General features: G+C 47.0%; 1 protein-coding gene across 1 annotated transcript in view; it reads right to left on the bottom strand.

Annotated features, from left to right (window-relative positions):
* Nucleotides 1–20,280, bottom strand: part of Cmtm4 (CKLF like MARVEL transmembrane domain containing 4) — a 38,262-nt gene extending 17,982 nt beyond the window's left edge. The window contains exon 1 of the mRNA XM_021655339.2: nucleotides 19,910–20,280. Within this exon, the coding sequence (XP_021511014.1) occupies nucleotides 19,910–20,095 (186 nt within the window). The 5' untranslated portion in view covers nucleotides 20,096–20,280. The remainder of the gene's footprint in view (nucleotides 1–19,909) is intronic.
* Nucleotides 20,281–21,012: the final 732 nt, after the last annotated feature.

Raw genomic sequence — 21,012 nt, 5'->3', positions numbered from 1 at the left:
TCCCTATGCTGTCCCTCCCCCGATGCAATGCTACATTGCATTGCGACGGGAGCTGCTACAGCCGGCAACTAAAAAATAGGGGCGGGAGAGATGACGGAGTGGTTCCTGCTCTTACAGCACTCAGGTTCAATGCCCAGTACCCACATCAGGTAGGCACTAAAAACCACCTGCAATTCCAGAACCAAGGGATCCAAACTCACTATGCAAATCAGGCTGGCCTTGAACTCACAAAGATCCAGTCTACCATGCCTCTGCATAAATGCTGGGATTAAGGGCATGTGCCACCACACCCAGTCAAAATAACTTTTAAAAAACAAAAAACAAATCAACCAAACAAACAAACACAAAAACAAGTGGGTCTTGTTCAGATCCTAATTCAGACAAAGCAAAATGGTACTTATGAGGCACAAAGTAGGAATATGTCAGTTACTAGATGACATGAAGGAGTTACTACTTTTAAGTGTACTACAAATACTGCAGCTGTTGAAAAGGTTCTCAGCTGGCAGACATGTCCACTTAGGGTTACAACATCTGAGATCTGCTTTAAAATGTCACAAGATGGCTCGGTGGCTGCAGAGGACTCAGGTTCAATTCCCAGCTCACACATGTGGTTCAGAACCGTCTGTAACTCCAGTTCCCGCCTCCTGACTCCTGCAGGCATCAGGCACACATGCAGTACACACACGTGCCTGCACACAAAACTCTTACAAAATACATTTTAAAAAGCCAAAATGTTTTTTAAAATTACCTACAGGGTAGGAGAGACGCTCGCATGCTGCTTCTGACTGCCACTCATATGTAGTGACACATGTCCCTACTCCAAATAAAATGCAGGTGACATAAGCACATCATCCCCAACACTGATCAATCATGAGGAAAATGCAAGTTCAAGCCACTGATCCAGCTCTTTGCATCTGCTAACTCCAGTGTCTCCAACTCTAAAGGCACCAGGTGATGGCCAGGATTCCAGGTGACTGTGACTCACGCTAAAAACGAGGCAAACAGCGCAGCCTCTGGAAAGGGTTTGGTAGCTTCTCATGAAGGTAAGCATACTCATAGCATATGGCCTGGCTGTCTCACTCCTCAATATTACCCCCAGAGAAATAAAAATTATAACCACACACATACCTGTTATACAAGTATTCATGCTGACTCAATTCATGACCACCCAAATCTACAGACAACCCAAATGCTCTTCAGTAAATAGATAAGCAAGTGATGGTGAAGCCATCAAATAGATGGCTACTCATCAGGAAAGAGGAATGAATTACCAACACTTGTAACAAGGATTAATCCCATACTGAGTGGATAAGGCCATTTTTATAAGGCTCCAAGTGATATGATAATATTTAGGCTGTGGGGAAAGCAAAGCCATGTGGACGCAGAATTAATGATTGGCAGGGTCAGCTGAAACTGAGGGAGCTTCAACAGCTCAGTGATAGAATGTATATTTAGCATGCACTGAGGCCCAGGGTCCTGTCTCCAGCACATGCCTAAACACACAAATAGACAAAAGGCTCTGCACATGGTAGCCAAGTGCTCATCTAAGATTAGTGACATTCCAGGAAATCTCTGTCTTCTGCCTTACTGGTATTTTTTCTTTTTCTTTTTTTAAAAATTGAATGGTATTACTTGTAAGACTTCTTTCACATAGTAAATTTAAAAGAAGGAGTTACAAAGTTGAGGGCTCCTCTGGGGAATGTCCTTCTGTGGCTCCAGGCTTCTCTGAGTCTTCAAAGCACTCAGCACACACCACTCTGGGACTTGGCTCCTCTCCAGTCACCTGCCGTGAACCAACGGGAGCCTCCACCTGTGCCCTGTTCCTGGAAGTATGTCCAGCTGCTTCCCTGCTCTGCCCCTGACAGTAAGATGGCTGAGCAATGGCTGATCCAGCAACCAACAGAACACCTATGACACAACCACTAAACCATGTCCACAGGTAACAGGACATCTCTAATGAGTTATAATCAGTGTCAGCCCGAAGCACAGGCTCAGGTGAGGCCACAGACATTTCTAAAAACCATTAGAGAAAACCTGCAGAACTGGCCTGTCACCTGCGCTATTTATGGATCGGAGATTTGAAACAACACCCAACAGGAGAAATCACAAGCACCCGGGCCCCAGCAGCCTCCTGGGAGCCAGTGAACTCTGGCCTGCATGGGTTGAAGGTTCAAAGATTCAGCAGCTAAAGTATGTGGCAGGGGAGGGCAGAGCAGCCAAGTGAAAACAGGCCTGATGATCTGCATCACAGGGAACTTACAGCAGGAACAAGATTGTTTCTGGTAGGGAGACTCAGGGAGGGGTCACCAGTCCTTTCTAGAAAGCTTGATTTTCACCGTGGAAACCCATTCATTAATATACAGATATTAACATTAAACTCCAGCCTTATTAAGATACTATTTTTCATGATTCCTAGCACAAGCCACACCCATCCAAGAGTGATATGTAAAACATTTGCTTACTATAAAAACAAAATAACAAAAAAAAAAAATCACAACACCACAAAGCAAAGCAAGCCAACGAACTGTCAATTACACACAATAAAAACAAATTAGACAGAATCCAATTATCACAACTTGGACATTCCAGTTCAGTTAATGAAGCATGTCCAACGGCAGTCTGCTTCCCCACTGACTGCTGCCTGGGAACAGGTTTTCAGAGCAAGACTCTGGAAGTAAGTTTAAGAGGACCAAGCCAGCAGTCAGGGACAAATTTCCCACCAGTATCCACAGACAAGAAAAGTCAGGACGCTGTTCCCTTGTTTCTTGTATTCAGACCCCAGGCACTGAGCAGCAGATGTAGGCGCCTACAGCTCTCGGAAAGGGGCACTTCAGAAATGGTTTCATTTTTTACAGATATGCACAAGTCTCAGAACTCGTGTAGAGCCCACACGAGGCCCAATGACTGACGCCGTATCTCAAAAAAGTCCAAGTGCCAGGTTTGGTGCCACATACCTTTAATACCACCCTAGGGAGGCAGTGGCAGACAGAAATCCATGAGCTTGCGGCCAGCCTGGTCTGCACATCGCTACATAGTGACCCTGTCTCAAAAAAATACAAATAAAAACAACAACAATAAATAAATACAAATTAAAACACCTGAGTAAGTAATTCATAATCTTCCTTTTTAGAAAAATATGCCTGATAGCTAAGTACAAAATTTTAACTCTCTGTGGTATGTTTTCTGTGAATTTGAGGAAGCAAAAGGGAACTGAGAAGAGACCAGATGCTAGCATTTATATAAACGTGAGTCCTAGGCTTTCTGATGACTCTGTTAACATCAGACAAAAACAAAAACAAACAAACAAACAAACAAAAAACAAAAAACTTCACACTGAAAGTTGCCATGAAGAAAAGGGGATGCTGCATTACAACAAAAGGCCCGACTTGCTAAGACAGAGCAATCTCAAATGTGCATACAACAGGGCCCTGAAGTTACCACAGGGAAGGACGCTAACAAACACAATAACATTCTTTCTTTCATAATTGCTTTCAGCCAGTAAACAGTCAATCAGCAAGAATGCAGACATGCTGAGGAGTGAAGGTCCCGGCATAAACTACCACTATTAAACCCTTAGGAGGGACTGTAGAAGCTTCATGAGACTGGATTTGCTAATGGTTTCTTGACTAAGACACCAAGAGTTCAGCAAACACAAGTTAACATAGAGAATTAGTACTATATCAAGACATAAAGCTTCTACACAAAGTAATCCACAGGATGAAAGATAAAAACCACAGAGTGGAAGAAAAAAAAATATTTATTTATTTATTGCTTTTTAACACAGGTTTCTCTGTGTAGTCTTGGTTGTCCTGGAACTCGCTCTGTAGACGAGGTTGGCCTTGAACCCAGAGATCTGCCTGCCTCTGCCTCCCAAGTGCTGGGATTAAGGGCATGTGCTACCACTGCCCAGCTCCAGAGAAGGAGAAATTTTATTACATATATATATTAATATATATGCATATTAACATATACATATATGTGTAAAACAGAGTCAATACATACAGCTGGGGGTTGCTCCTACATGCATTCTGAATTTCAATAGAAATGAAAGTGTTCATGTGGCTGTATGCACATGTATGAGTGCACACGTGTGGTCAGCACACGTGGAGGTCACAATCCACATCTGGTGTCTTTCCTCAATCATCCTTCACCTTTATTTTTTGGGAAAGGGTCTCTCATCAGCTCAGCTAGACTAGGTGGCCAAGGAGTTAGGAATCCACCCGTCCTCGGCCCAGAGTTAGAGGTGTGCTACTGCATCCTGGCTGCTCTGCGAATGCTTTCAAGCAGGCACATTACCCACAGAGCCAGCTCCCCAGCCAGCTCCACAGAAAGATTTTGTTTGTGGTAGCGTCTCTTGTGTAGCCCTTGGCTGTCCTTGACTCACTCTATGCACCAGGCTGGCCTTGAACTCACAGAGATCCACCTGCCTCTGCCTACCCGAGTGCTGTGATTACAGTTGTGTGCCACTGTGCCAGGCTATCAATGGACAGTTCTTGAGAGAAATAATGTAAATTTCTTTTCGGGCTGTGTCATATCCACGGATATGTTATAACCCAGTATCCGCAGTGTCTCATCCCAGTAACCTGCACACAAGAATAAGGCTAAGACAATACATACCTTGAGGAGGCCATCCTTGAAAGCTGAGAAAACTGGCGATTTTTACTTTAAAAACATCTTTTTCTGCATTAGCCTGATTTTTTTAAGACACAAATCCTTTAAAAGGTTGTTTTCAGCCAGGTGCAGTGGCACATGCCTGCCTGTAATCCCAGCACTCAGGGAGGCAGAGGCAAGTGGATCTCTATGAGTTCGAGGCCAGCCTAGTCTACCAAAAGTGTAAGACAGCCAAGGCTACACATTGAAACCCTGTCTTGGAAAAAAAAAGAGAGAGAGAGACAGAGAGAGATTGTCTTCCTACTATGTGGTTGATAGCTGAGTACAGTGTGCTACTCCTAATACAAACTCCCTCGACTCTGAGGCCCCTGACATGAAGGAACCTTGTCAGCCTTGTGCAGCCCCAGAACCCTACAGGCGCTTCACCAGAGGTGAGGCTGGGGCAGCAGAGGAGGAACTGGAGTGGCTTCAAGCAGTAACCTAGGGAGCCCAGAACACAGAGGATGAGCACTCAGGCAAGCAGCAAAGGCAGCTGGAGTGAGGCAGGTACCTGGGAGGAGCTGGAGAGCAGCAAAGCTAAAGAGCTGTGTGGAAGACAGCAGCAGCAAGGCCAGTGACCCACCCATTCCCTCACCCCTCCTGGAGCTGGTCATTTATTCATTCACCCCCAGAAGAAGTGACTCCTCACACAATGTGTCATGCTCAGAACCTTGACCCTAAGAGGTTACACACGAAGGTGTAGATCCCATACCCAGGCTGGCCAAGCAACTCTGACTTGACACAGCCAGATCTAAAGAGGGCGGGCCTCATGCTCATTGGGATTTAGCCACCAAGAGCAAGTTAGCGCGGGGGATGGCAGACAGCCAGGGCCAAACATTTAAAATGCATCACCTATCACGGCACATTACAGGTAGAATTCAAAAACTGGGACGCCTAAACTCTGCCTAACCATTCCTCTTCCATTCCTCTGAGCTTTCAGAGTTGTCTGTAAAATGGGAAACACATATGAGAGCAGGGCACATTCTGCACACTGCCCTCCGCTGAACAAAGCCTCATGCTGCAAACATGCTTTGCTCCACGGGCCTCTTAATACAGCATTCGGAGCAAGGCTGTGCTCCTTCTGCAAACAAGCCAAGGCAGCAAGGTTTCCCAGAATCCTCCCTGAGTTCATTACACTCACTTAAAAACATAGCACTCTCCCCTGCTGGGTTGACAGCAACTGCACAGGGACTGGCACCTTCCTAAGAACAGTACCTTCCGTCAATCCTTAATACTCTCACAAGACACTTTCAGGCTGATGGTAGCCAGCCCTCAGCTATCTAAGATGATCAGTACCACGACAGTGACACAGGCCCTTAGCCTTGCCTCCACGTCAGTCCACAGCAATCAATTCTCAGAAGCCTCCACCACACAAGCCTGGGATGGATATCTTCCAGAAGCTGGCCAGGCTGGCAGAGAATGAAGTATCTTGTGCCCTCAGACCAGAGCAAAGATGGGCAGAGCTGAGACCTCTATCAAATGCATCATCCAATGGGCCACTGGAGCTCAGGGGACACATGGTGCCCTTGACCATGCAGTCAGAGAGAAGAAATGAGTCCTACAGAAAGAATGAACAGTGGCTCAAGTCCTGCCACAAGACCCTGTGAGTGTTTCCTCCACTGAAGGCTGCAACCAACAAGTGTGCGTGTACCTGAGTAGCATAGGCCAGCCACACTGAGTGTAACCTCAAAACAGCCTGGCGACCCACAAAGGTAGGGTCAACTCCTGGGGCTCCAACTATTTGGGAGGCTGAGACAGGATTGCTTGAGTCCAAGAGTTCAAGGCTAGCCTAGGAAACAGCAAAATAGAGGGGAACAGGGCAGGAAAGGAAGGAGCTCCACCCCACAACTTAGGTTTAAGAGTAACAGAGAGGGGCTAGAGAGATGCTCAAAGGTTAAGAGCACTGTCTACTCTTACAGAGGTCCTGAGTTCAATTCCCAGCAACCACATGGTGGCTCACAACCATCCATACTGGGATCTGATGCCCTCTTCTGGCATGCAGGTGTACATGCATATAGAGCATCATATACATAAAAAATAAACAAATCTTTAAAAAATACATAAAAAATAAAAACAACAACAAAAAGAGTAACAGAGAAAACACCTTTAATCCCAGCTCTCAGAAGGAGGCAGAGAGGCAGGAGGATCTCTTTGAGTTTCAGGCCAGCCTTGTCTACAAGCTCCAGGATTACATAGAAAGACCCTGTCTCCCCAAAAAGGCGGGAGGGGATGGAACTGAATGTTTTCATTTCAACAACAGGAACATTCTGTGGTCAACTGAATGCACTAGCATCTGCACAGAGCCAAGAAAATGCTGCAAGGTGCCAGATGTTTATTAATTCAAAATAAATCTGTTTTAAATAGCATATCTGGAAGATACCTACAGTTTACATCTTTGTTTAGTTAAGAACTTACTTTCCTGGCTTAACACCATGCCCAAGCTATGTCTGTATAATAAATTTCCCTACTAGATAAGTAAGACAGAAGCTGCTAAAGGAAAAACAGACAAAGAAACAAGCTGTTGGTAGAGTGCTTGACAGGTCAATCCTCAGCTCTAAAGGAAAAAAAAAAAAAAAAAAGCAGATCACTGCTCCCTACAGAACCTGTAAGCCAATGGAAAACAGATGGGAAAGGTAAAAGGTAGGCATAGCAAGTCTGTAATCCCAATACTCAGGATGCTGAGGCAGGAGTATTTAGAATTGGGGGCCAGCCTGAGCTACATACTAGACTCTGTCTCAGAAGAAATAAGCAAACAAAAGCACAACCCCTCTAGACAACAGGCTGCCCTTCCTCCCAGCAGATGCCCCTAGTGCCAGGGTGACCAGAGCATGCCAGCTGCCCTCAGCCTTCCTTCATCCTCAGGCAAACGAAGCATGGAATGCACAACGTGCCCAACTCAAGCCATAGCTGCTTACAGCAGGATGTTGAGAATGAGACAGCTGAACCAGTCTGACTAGATTCTGCATTTGTTAAATTTTCTTTTCTTTTCTTTTCCTTTTTTCCTTTTTTAAAACTATTCAGTTATGCCGATCTGGTCATTTAAAAACAAAACAAAACAAATCCTGCAAGCTACCTATGGAACTACAAATGGAACATAGGTGTTTTGACAAACCCCTGGTCCTACGGACTCCCCTGGGACTTCCTGGCAATCACTCATTCTTTGTGGGCTCCTAGCCTAGCAGCCCTTGGGCCTCCAGAGTCCAGACCGACAGCTGAGGCTTTCCCAGATATGTGGTGAAGGTGACACAGGGGACATGTGTAGGACCACCCTGGCTATACGACCAAAACCTCCTCCCCAGCCCACCAGCCCACACTTCGATGCCCACACACAGCCATGGACAACGATTTATTCATTTCCCCAGCTTCAATTCCACAAACATATTCTATGAGGAATATAGACGTTTTCTGCCTCACTAGTATGCTTTTGCTTTACTAGCATAGAAGAGGGGAAAAAAAAAAAGTAAAATCTGCCTACAGATAGCAAGGAGTTACTGCAGTCCAAATCCTGGGACCTTCCATGCTGCCTGTTCCTAGACATTCACATCCAAGGCAGTCTTCTACTGGGCTAGTTCAATACCAGCCCTTTACACAGAGCATCACAGATAAGACTTGACCTCTCATGTATGGTGCTTCCTAAGCTGCTATGCTAAAAATACCCAAGACTGTAATTCATCAGTCTTCCCCACAATCATATCATGGACAATTAAGATAAGGAGGAGGCTGGGAGGTTTAGCTGGGTGGGAGAGCAGAGCACATGCCTTGTATGGTGCAAGGGCCCTAGCAAAATTTACCCAACTGTCCCCCATCTGGCAAGGGGGTGGGGGGAATGTGGCTTTTCCAAAAGCCAGATTCCTCACCTGTAAGCACACACAGGAAGGGGCACACACAGCTGCTCCTGTGACTCTAACTGTAGAGTCACCCTGAATGTATGGTATCATGCTGCTGGGGTCAGCATGAATCAGGTATATCTTTTCTTCCTGGACTTGGGACTTTTTCAGACTTTTAACAACCAAGGAGACTGAACTTGCTAAGCAGTCAGGGGTTCCCCATATGGACAATGAACAGAAAAAATGCTACCTCTGCCATGTGGCTGTGTATAACTCACCAGCAAATCATGGGTACACTTTATTGTCCAGAAAGCCCAGCTACCAACAGAGACAGAAAGAAATATACAATTCAAGCTAGTGCTTTATCATAGGACATCACAGGACACAGGTCATCAGTCAAGAAGTGAAAACCAGTAGGGGAGGGCTGGGCCTGGAGAGCTGGCAGAAATTTCTGAAGATACAGGTCCCTGCCTCACCCATTCACCTGCAGGCCCAACAGGCTGGGATGGGGGACATCCAGCAGCAGTGTGTCACTAACGCCACTGAAGAGGAATGAGGAACTTTATACAGAGGAAACTTGAAAGGAAAAGAAGCTGGGTCAGAACTGGGTCAGATGAGGCAGGAGCCATAGAGGTCACAATAATGGCTAACGTTTACCAAGCACTGCCCACAGCTGAGTGCCAGGCCTGGCACCTTCTGCTCAGCCTTTGGTGGAACTTTGGTGGCAGATAACCACTCATCTGGACTCCTGACTGTTTAGGTCTCCCTCGGGTTACTCAGGCCCAACAAGGTCAGGCTAAGGCTCTAAGGGCACAGTTTTATGCACAGCAGTGAGCATCTAACTTATGAATTAAAGTGACCAGGGATAAACAGAAAATCTAGAGTGGGGAGCTCAAGACCATGAAGGATGCTAGTCCAGTAGACAAGCTATGTAGGGACAATGCTTCAGGCTGGAGTAAAAAGGGACAAGGGATAGATGGAATCTGAAGAGCCTAATGAGTATGGGTAAAAGCATAGCCCTCACAATATCTCAGGACAAAACTGACACAGTTTTGAAATGGAAAACTAGACCTTGTCAGAATTGAGTTTCTAAATTATCCGGTTCTATGGAACTTGCACTTGGAGCTACTTTATGACTGGTTAGATTGTATGTAACTAATCTGTTTAACTAAAAATGATTTCTGACAAAAAGCCAGAGTGGTCTCACCATCTATGATAATTCACTTGTGGAAGAAGACGTGGGAAATAACATCTTACTGGTTTCCTCGCTAATAGAACTGCCTATATTTTGTAACCACCATCCTTAAAAAAAAATTCTTTAAAACTAACAATCTCAATTCAGAAAAGGCATGGAAAGTGTGTAATGGCAGGGTTTAGGCTGAGGTTTAGGCTCCAGAGGTCCCAGATTCTCTGGCCATCAAGGACAGGGAGGTTAATGGAGTCTGTTTTCCCTTGTCCTTACCAGCGATCTCAGTGGAGCTTTAAGGAGGCATAGATAGTGGACTGGCTATGGACCTCAACTGTAAAGCACTGGCCTGGCATGCAGGAGGCCTGGGATTTGACCCCTAATGCCCATAAGAGCAACTAGATTATAAAATTCTTTTGAAGTTATATTGTTTACTGTTGCTCCGTGTGTGTGTGTGTATGTGTGTGTGTGTGTGTGTGTTTGTGTGCCATAGCCCTCATTCTAGAGGTCACAGGACAGCTTTCAGAATTTCAGTCTCTCCTTCAAAGTAAGACCCTAGAATTGAACTCAGGCCATCCAGCTTGTGTGACAAGGAAGCCCTTACCGCCTGAGCTGCTTCTGCCAAACACACAGGTCTAACTCTCAAGTAATACACACTCACAAACCCCTGGGCGTACACAGCTGAAGGGTTTCTGCAGGAAGAGCCCTTGGCCTAGGCCTGGCTACCTTGCCAGCTTGCTTCTCTCCCCCTCCCTCCCTACCTCTCTGTCTTTCCCACTGGCACTGAAATCTTTGAGCCTTACTCTGTTTTTCATAGCTACACTGGAATCAATGGAAAAACCACAAAAATGAAGGCTTCTATTGCGCCCCATCATCAAATTGCGATGGCAGTAAAGAAATCACCCAGAACTAGTCATACTGTGGTGAACCTCCGACAACCTCAGGTATTTGTTAATGGTCCCTTCACACCTATGAAGGGCATGCGTATGTATTTGTTCATGTGCGTATGTCACTGAGGATGGAAGCCGGGGCCTTGCTCATGTTAGGAAAGCGCTGTACCACTGAGCCACATCCCCAGCCTCCTGAGACAAACTCTGGACTATATCACTGCCTATGGCGCTCCCCAGGCCCCTGGAGCTAATTTTTTGCTTTTAATAAGAAGGTTTTCTAAGAGCCATCATGACTCTGAACCTTCAATTTTGGCTGCAAGCATCCACTCAACCCCAAGGGGTACCAAAGGACCCCAGGCTGGCATTTGAAGCTCCCTTTCTAAACACAGTTATCAGAAAGCAGACAACTCCAATAATAATTACAGGAGCTCTGGTTTTCATTTTACACTTCTCTAAGCAAACAGCTTGGCAAAGCTTCCTATGGTTTCCCCCACTTTTACAAAAATCTGTCTTCTAAGCAAAAGCTTCGGTTTCCCAGGAGCAGTAGACACTCTTCACAAAAAAACTTTGAAAACGAAAAAGCCATTAGAATGCCATTTATTTCCATGCTTTCTCCCTAAGTTTCCACTTAAAACACAGTCTGGCAGTTTATGAAGATACATTAATTTCCCCTTACAAATTCCTTGTTTTTAAATACCTTGACCTTATAAGCTATGCTGAGTAATAATCCTCAGGATTTTTTTTCCTCTCTCTCTCTCATCACACAAATATGTATATCTATCTGCTTATCCAGTGCCTCATGATGTGCCAGGCACCAGGAACACAGCAAAACACTTAAAACAAAAACTTATTATCATAGAGCTGACAAGGATTTCAGCAGGTTGAGTGGGGACAGGGAGCGGGGCTGTCCTCAGGGGCCAGCAGGGAGAAGAAGGGCTCTCGAGCAGTAATCTGAAGAACAGAGCCGACAGGGCAGTTCTCACAAAGGGAATAATGGCAGAGCAATAAACCCAAGTGCCAAGCCTGAGGTAGGAGAACGCGAATCAAAATGCTGAGGAAGGGCAGGGCTGTAGCTCAGCCTCATTCCCTTAGCAAATGCATGAGGCCCTGAGCTCTACCCAACACACCTCCAAGTCAATAACAAAGAACCAAGGCTCCCTCCCTATCAACACAAAATAATCAATATTAAAAAAACTCCAGTCAAAGGGGGGGGGGGGAAGTACCTCATTATGCTTTGGTTTATATCATACTAGACCTGAAAATATAATTAGTGTTCAGCCCCTCATTCTGACTTCAACCCCTCATGCTACCATCCTGGTGGGAAGAAGGGATAAGCAGGCTTGTGTAGGAGATAGGACGTGGGGGGGAGGGGGGAGGGGAGCAGTATGTAGCCTCTCTTTGCAACAACCAGTTCTCACAGAAACTAATCTAGCCCCTGAGCAGAGATCTCACTGGAAAGAAGCAGTAACCTATTCATGGTGTTCTGCACCCAGGATCCAAACACTCCCCACCAGACTCCACCTCCCCACACTATGGCGCTAAGAAACAAAAGCCAGAGCACATCAACTTTGGTGACATACTCCAACCATACAGCCGCAGTCATTTAAGCAGGAACGGGACGCACCTGGGGGGAAGGAAAGGTGCTCACAAAGCCCACCCTTGTTCCTCCTCCTGGGACTGAGAACTGTAGACATGTCTAGTTAGGAACACAGCTCCTCCAGGGCTGTCAGGAAAGAACTGATGGCGCCTGGCAACCAGGGGGAAGCCATAAGGACTTGCAGGGCTCACCGCTGCCAGTCTCTGTCGTGTGTGGATAAGCACAGTGGAGACCAGGGACACACAGAGACCTCGCATATGTTATGAGACGTGTTAAACAAGCCTGGTTTTGCAATGTTTAGAAATTGCCCTTCGACGGACGTGGTAACTGCACCCCTGGAAATTTAACTACAGCAAAACCAGTAACAACAATTCAAAAGAAGCGTCCAGGCTACCCATGAGGACGTTTACGATGTGGTCAAACAAACAAGAAAACAATGAAAACCCTGGAAACCAGCACTGCCGACTTGCTCCAGAGGTGCTTAGCAACCTTTCAGAAACAAAAATCCCAGGACGGGGTCAGTGGGTAAAATGCAAGCATAGCAGACTAGAGTTTGGGTCCTTAACATGTAAATGCCAGCCAGAGCAAGGTAGAGTGGCTTGCCTACCATGTAAATGCCAGGTGGGCGGGCAATCCAACTGTGATCCCTGCACTAAGAAGGGAAAAAGGAAGGGTAGAGGAGATCCCAGAGCAAATTCTCACCAAACTAGCCACACTGGTAAGCCTTACCTACACACACACACCTACACACACACACACACACGCTCACTTTCTAAGCTTCTGTCTGTCTGAGTCTTTCACACTAAGATGATTATTTTTTTTTTTTCTAATTGCCTCTAAGTTAGTTTGCTGGGCATGGTGGTGAACACCTTTAATCCTAGCACCAAAACAAAACAAATCACTTAAATAAAGTTACAAAGTTACAGAGTTTTTATTATTATTAAAATTTATTATTAGCCAAGCATGGTGTCACATCCTGTGATCCCAGCACTCAGGGAGGCAGAGGCAGTGGATGGCTGTGAGTTCAATGCCAACCTGTTCTACAAAGCAAGTCTAGGAAGGACTGTCTCAAAAAAAAAAAAAAGAAAAAAAAAAACCAAAAGGATAGATGATAGATAGATTAAGTATATGTAGATATATATATTATTTAAAGGATAAGATTCCTTTCAATACAAGTTTTCCATGGCTTAAGTAGCACCAGCTATAATATTATAGGAAAATGTATTTTGTTCTTTGTAGCCCTGGAACTTGCTATGTAGACCTGGCTGGTCTCAAACCCAGATCTGCCTGCCTCTACCTCCTGAGTGCTAGAATTAAAGGTATGAGCCACCACACATTGCAAGAAAATGTATTGAAAACAAAAATGTAAGCTTCAAGTTTCTTCAAGTATTCAGTATTATCCACGTCATTCTCCCCAAGGGCCATCAAATTAAAAAGGAGGGTAAAGGGAGAACTACAGATTATGGCTGATATGTCAACTTTAAAATTAATCTGCACTGTGGTAGAGCTGGGTGCCAGTTAGTTTTAAAATATTTGTGTGGAGCCGCATGCCAACAGCTACTCATATTTGTGTAGATGTGTGTGCACGTGTGTACATTTGTGTGTGGAGGCCAGAGGTCAACCTGGGGTGTCATTCCTTCACACTGCCCACATAGTTTCTGAGTGAGGGTCTCTCACGGACCTGAAACCTGCAGATTACGCTGGCAAGTCAGGGAGCCCCAGGGATGAGCACCTCCTGAGTACCGAGATTACCAGTGTACAGTGCCACACCCAGGTTTTTATTTCATCTTGTTTTTAAGTGGCTTCTGGGGAGCCATTTAAAACTCAAGCTTCCACGCCTGCACACAAGTGCTTTGCTGACTGAACAATCTTCATACACACGCACACACCAGTAGTTTTTAAGAGAAAATACTTTCATGTATTTTCAAAATACTTTCAAAACAAAGGGAAATATATAGTAAAAAATGTCTCCCTGCCACTCACGGTCTCAGCCACCCGTTTCTCTGACCCAGAGAAAGAAAGATAAAGCTGTCTTAGTCTAATCACATGACTATAACAAAGTACCCTAGACTGGCTAAGATAAAAACAGTAAGAATGTATTGCTTACTGCTCTGGAACTAGCAAAGTCCTAGTGAAGGCATCAGCAGATTTTGCTTCTGGTGACAGCCCATTTCCTACAGTTGGCATCTTCTGTGCACCCACATAAAATGGAGAGGGCAACCTTTATCCGTTCTTACAAAGATACTGACACCATCCCTGAGGACTAAGCTCTCAGGACTTCCTAAACCTTAATCTTTTCAATATATATCTTTTTAGCCCAGGCTATCCTCAAACTCCTTATTCTCTTGCCTCAGACTGCCCAGTGCTGAGAAGTGAGTACCTCACCCTGCTAAGGCTCTGTTCTGCTGAACAATTAGCATTAGTTCATGGGGATGGGGAAGCAGCATTCAGACCACAGGATTCTCAAACAGGAGTGACAATGAGCCCAGGGCTTTGCAGATCTGCGGTGGTGAGACTTGAAAAGCAACTCCTAAGACTCCTGACTGATAAGAGACACAAAGTCCATTCCCTGAGGAAACTTCCTCCCACCCTACCCAACACTCAAACACCTCTCCCAGCCACACCTGTGGAGCCACGGTGACTTTCCACATGAATTCCAGATCCAGCTTTTAAAAAATCTTGCCGAGCTCGGGGGTGCTGGCACAAGCCTTTAATTCCAGCACTCGGGAGGCAGAGGCAGGTAGACCTCAGAGTTTGAGGCCATCAGGGCCAGGACAGCCAAGGCTACACAGAGAAACCCTGTCTCTGGAAAAAAAAAAAAAAAAAAAAAAGGAAACAAAGAAAAAACAAAACAACAACAACAACAAAAAAAAAACCTTGCTGAGTTTTTGGAATGTGTTAAGACTACATCTTTCAGCCATTATGCAGTGTCTGTCCATTTATGTAAGTCACCTATAATTTCTTTCTCCAGTGATTTATAGTTTTCAGAGTGAACATCTACATATTTTGCTAGATTTCCAAGTATTTCATTTTCAGAACTAGCAACTGTTTTGCTATTTTTCTTTTCTTCTTCGTCTCCTCCTCTTTTTCTTCCTCCTTCTTCTTCTTTCTGGTGAGACAGCTGGACAGTTTTACTCTTCAGTAGAGGCTAGCATCAAACTCATGGTAACTTTCCCATCTCAGCCTCCAAATATTGGGCTTACAGGTGTGACCCACTAAACCAGGCATATGTGAACTGTCACGTGGATTCTAGGAATTGAACCGGGTCCTAAGGAAGAGCATTCAGTGTTCTTAACCACTGACCCATCGCTCCAACTCCTACACCAAGCTTTTCTATGAATTTCTTTGAATTTCTAGTAATGTATTGCTAGAATACAGAAATATGGTTGATTTTTACTTGTTGATCTTGTCAATTCACTTATTAATTCTAGCGTCTTGCCAGATAATTATCTACAGAGTTGTTCATGCCACCTACACATAAGTTCCAGTCTATATCCACCCACCCCAACACCCATCCATCCACACCCACTGACCCTATCCACCCAATCACCCCATTCATCCATCCACCTACCCATCCAACATCCATCCTTCCATCCATCCATCCATCCATCCTTGTTTGCACCAGTTAGAGCTTTTGGTATGTGTTAAATATGAACGAAGAGCAGCCATCACTGCCTGACCCCCTGGGGAAAGTATTCGTTCCTTTGCATCAAGTAGGAAGTTAGCTCCAGCGTTTTCACAGTCAGTCTATTCCAGAATGAAGTTCCCCAGCATTTATTAGAAAGGGTGAACCTGGGGCCTGGTGATACGGATCAGTAAGTAAAGGCGCTTTCTACCTGATGATGCAAGCCTGATGATCTTCGTTCCATCCTGGGAGCCCACATAAGGGTAGAGGAGAGAACCAACTCCAGAGTCAGCCTCTGACCTCCACAGGTACGTTCGCTGAGAGCTAGAGCTTGCCAATCAAGGCCGACAACAAGCTCCAGTTTGCCTGTCTCTGCCTCTCTGGTGCTGGGTTTACAAGCACAGGCTACCATACTCAGCTTTTTACATGGGTGCTAAGGACTAAACACATCCTCAGACTTGTGAGGCAAGGCTCTACTGACAGCTATCTCCCCAGCCCCCGCGCCTGGTTTTTAAACCAGCTCCCCAAAAGAGAGGACACCAGAGTCTATGGCAACTAAACCTCAACTGGCCCAGACCTTCTAGTGTACTATGGGATCTGAGACATAGGCTCCAAGCTGTAGCTACAGCCAGGGTTTATCAGAGTTGAAGCTGCGTAAATGTGGCTGTTTTATGCTACATATAGTTTCTTTGTGTTCCCGTTTGGCTTCAGCAAAATTCCAGGTTGGGTTTTTTGTCTGTTTTACCATCACATCCCACACAGCTCAAGAGTACAATAAAACAATCACCGACTGTGTTGACTGGCTTGAGGTTACAAACTGCCAAGTAAAAAACGTTACAATATCCAACCCTGAAATGCAAATACTCATAGTTGCTTCTGAATCAGCTAAGGAAGCACCTCAGGTTACTTTAATCCATTAACTTTTTGTTTGTTTGTTTTTGTTTTTTGGAGACAAGGTTTCTCTGTGTAACCTTGGTTGTCCTGGATTCTCTTTGTAGACCAGGCTGCCCTCAAACTCACAAAGATCTGCCTGCCTCTGCTTCCCAGAGGGCTGAGATTACAGGTGTTCACCACTGCGCCCAGCTAACTCCTTAATTCTTACAATTCCTAAAACGTTCAATCAAGTCATTTTTTTCCCTCCTATGCTATTATTACTGAGCAAAGGGTTAGGGCGGGTTTAGAGATTTCAAAATCAAAGGCCTGGGGTAAAGTTTACTCCCTCCCTCTTTTAAGGGAAGAAGTCTTCTGCCTACGACAGAGACAAGTCCTAGTAGCCCACTACCAGTTTTCTGGAATTTTTTTTTTTTTTAAGATTTAAATTTTTAAGGATAGGAGCTCCACAAGGACCAAATATATCTGGGCACAGGGTCTTTTCTGAGACTGACATTCAACCAAGGACCATGTATGGATATAACCTAGAACCTCCACTCAGATGTAGCCTGTGGTAGCTCAGTAACCAATTGGTTTCCCAAAGTGAGGGGAACAGGGACTATTTCTAACAGGAACTCAATGACTGTCTCTTTGACCTCCCCACCCCCAAGGGAGGAGCAGTCCTGTTAGGCCACAGAGGAGGGCTTTGCAGCCAGTCCTGAAGATACCTGATAAAACAGGATCAGATGAATGGGGAGGAGGTTCCCCCTATCAGTGGACTTGGAAAGGGGCACGGTGGAGATGAGGGAGGGAGGGAGGGAGGGACTGGGAGGGAATGAGGGATCGGGACATGGCTGGGATACAGAGTTAATAAAATGTAACTGATAAAAAAAATAAATAAATAAAAAATAAAAAAAAAGATTTAAATTTTTGTATTTATGTGGGTCTGCATGAGTATATGAGTGTAGCACTGAGGCCAGGAGATGGCATCAGATGCCCTAGAGCTAGACTTACAAGCAGCTGTGGGAACCAGCCCTGGGTGCTAGGAACTGAACCCAGGTCCTCTGTAAGCATAACAATGGATCCTAATTAGCAAGCCATCTCTCCAGCCTCCTGTGTGACACTAAATCAATAGGCGCATGAGGATGGCCTGGGGAATCCTATTAAAACCTAATTAAGTGTCAGAAGGTCTGAGTCTCCTGACTGTGTAGAGGCCTAGGGCGGTTAGCAATGCTGGACCCAGTGTGGGAAAGGCAAGGCTCTACAGGTCGTGTGTACTAATACTATGCCTTTTAGAAGGCAAATTTTACTGACGTCAAAGAACTAGTACTTGCTCTTCTCTCTGGTTGGCGTCTGAGCTGTGTGGCATCCTAGAAGCACCCTCATAAGGTCTTGTTTGTTTTCCATTTTAAGTTTAAAGTCTAGTTTCTTGGAATCTGTTTTCTTGAGGGAAGGTGGGTCGCCCTAAAAGCCCTAACGTTTAGCAAGGCTGAGAAGCCAAAGGCGTGGGACCATCTGACTGCCACGTCATTCAAGGGGCCTTTCCTTCACTTGCCAGTGCCCATTTTAAAGGCTGGCCCCTAAAGACCTACCACATGAAAAGCAAGTCCTACCACACAACCACACCTTTCTAGAGGGGTAGACATGGTTGGCTCCTGCTCCTGCTCCTGCTCCTGCTCCTGCTCCTGCTCATGGAGATGGCAAAGTCCAAGCAGTGAGCTGATAAGCAACACGCAACACAAACCACTCCGTCTCCGTTCCTCAGGGCAAGCTAAGAGTTCACCAGAAGCAAGTTCTATCTACTTCCGAAGGCCTACTGAATAAAATAAGCAAGGTCCTTACTAGGCCTCGTAGTCCACGGGCTCCAAGTTCAGCCCTGCCCTTTTGATTATCTGCACTGTTCTCAAACATTAGCCAGCTAGCTGCCTCTTTTAAAAAGAGGATTACATACCTCCCCACACACCTACATTCTCTTTGCTAGCAGCAACACCCAACACAGAAACAATACATCCTTGAGAACATTCCCAGATTACTGGATTAAGATTGGTTTAAAATTTAAAGATAGATAACTTCTGCCCCACTTATTTCTCATTAAAGCCCTTCAAAACTATGCAGCAGCCTTCCACCCACAGAGAAAACCCTCCAAACACGGGGACTTTTATTTAAACAGTGTTCACACATGATATTTCTCCCAAAAAAGGTTAATAGATGCACTCTGCTAATAAGCACAACTGGACCAATGCTCCTGGAAAGAAAGCGCAAGTATGTTACAGTTCTGTGCAAACGGCTTCTGTCTGGCTGAGAAGTCTATAAAGTTTTGAGGCCCCAGTGGAAGGCTACCTGTGACAGGGAGTAGGAGGGATACAAAGGTTTTTCTCAGCTGGACCATGCCCTTTCCACAAGAGTTAAACCACTACCCAGACAGACCTGCTACAAAACCACAAAACAGCAACAGAATCCACAAGTCCCTGAACCAAACACTATGGGGGTTAAAAAAATAAAAATAAAAAAAATGTGGATCCTAAGAAATCTGCTCTATGATGCCTAAGTCCAACAGAAAGTTCTCCCGTATCTGCTACCTCCCAAACTGGCCGCCCTCCCAGAGTGACTTAACTCTGGGTACCAATTGGGCAGTCCCAACAAGCCACCAGTGCTGAGTCGAGGACTACGGGATGCTAAGGAGGAAGCAAACGTCCGTCCGCAGTAAAGACTGGAGGCTTTGTGGGTAATCTGGACTCCCCCACTGCATCTGGGCTACATGCCTCCATTCAACAAATATTTATTGAGCGTCCACCATCTGCTGGGCACCCTGCTAGGCGCCAGGGAGGAAACCATGCCACAGCCCCCAGCCTCGGTTAGCAGAGGACCGTCTGGGGGTTTCGCGAACCGGAAAACCTGCTGCAAGTTGCTAAGCACAGTAGTAGCCAGGGGGATGGCACGGCCCTCGCAACCGGCTCTGCGCACCAACCTCGCCGATGAAGCGGGGAGGGAACAGGTAGGCCCCGGAGCAGGTGTGCAAGAACCTGGCACCCCGGAGGCTTCGGAGCCGCACAGGGCAGCCTCTGGCCGAGGGCGTGGTCCCCAGAGGGGCAGGGACCACAGCCCGAGGACCTCGGAGTACAGGGTGCGTGGGGCGGGGGCCGCGCAGCCCGGACCTGGCTCTGGCCCGCCGGGCCTGTCCCCCGTGGCCGGGTGCGGGGAAGGAAGGCGCGGGCTAGGCCGCCGACCCGCCCGCCCGTACCTGGAGCCCCGCCCGGCACCTACCACTTGGGCGACCTTGAGGCGGCCGAGCGCGCCGCGCAGGTAGTCGGGGTCGCAGCGCAGGCCGGCCAGCCCGCGGCGCTGGCTCACCGGCTCGGTGGTGGGCTGGTACGGGCTGCTGGCGCCCGAGATCATGGAGGTGCTCGAGGCCTCGCCCTCGAAGCCGTCCAGCTCCTCGCCGCCCCGCATGCTGCCGCCCCGCGCGGCCGGTTCCCCCGGCGCCTGGAGCGGGCGGGCTCAGAGCGGCCGCCGCATCGCCGTCGCCTGACTGCCCCGCCGCCGCCGCCGCTGCCGCCTCTGCTCCCGCGGCTCGGTCCGCTGGGGCTCGGCTCCCGCCGCCTCGGCAGCGGAAAGGGAGGGAGGCGGGAGCGGGCGCCGAGGGAAGGAGGCGGGAGCCGCGCGCCGGCCCGGAGGGGGCGGAGACTGCGGCCGGCGCGGGGAGGGGCGGGGCCCTGAGGGCTGGGGGCGGGGGTCGTCGGGGAGAGGAGGGGCGTTGCGGGCTGGGGCGGAGCCGGCGGAGAGCCTTAGTCACGCCCCCGCCACGCCCTCACCTGCTGGGCATCCGCCTGGCATCCGGGTGGTCTCTGGCTGCTCTGGCAAGGAAAGGCCTAGTGGAGCGGGAGAGGGGGAGAGGGGGGAAAAGGCTGACCAAGAAGTCACAGCTGCCTTCTCCGCCCGCAGCTTCAGAGTCTGATTTAGAGAAAGTGGGATCGTCGGCAGGTATTCTGGGGGACTTCCCAGTGAAAACTAGGATTGGGGCTAGAGAGATGATTGGTAAAGAGCGTTCCTGTGGCTCACAGAGCATTCGACATCCTCTTCAGGCCTTGGCTGGCACCTGCATTCACGTGTTTATATCCTCCCAAACACACACACAGACACCCGGACACACAAATACAGAAAATAAATCTTTAAAACAGAGATAGGCTATTCTGGAGGGTGAGTCGGCTCAATGGGTAAAGGCGCTTGCCACCAAACTTAATGACCCGAGTTTGATCCCGAGACCCACATGATGCAAAGAACCTAGTCCCTCGAGCTGGTCTCTGACCTCCACATGCCCACCCCGCTACACGCGCTGAATAAATAAATGTAATAAAGATCGGCTAATT

Source organism: Meriones unguiculatus, chromosome 10 (genome assembly GCF_030254825.1).
Source record: "Meriones unguiculatus strain TT.TT164.6M chromosome 10, Bangor_MerUng_6.1, whole genome shotgun sequence".
NCBI lineage: Eukaryota > Metazoa > Chordata > Mammalia > Rodentia > Muridae > Meriones > Meriones unguiculatus.
Note: the sequence above shows the minus strand (reverse complement) of the source record. Positions and strands in the feature narration are given on the sequence as shown.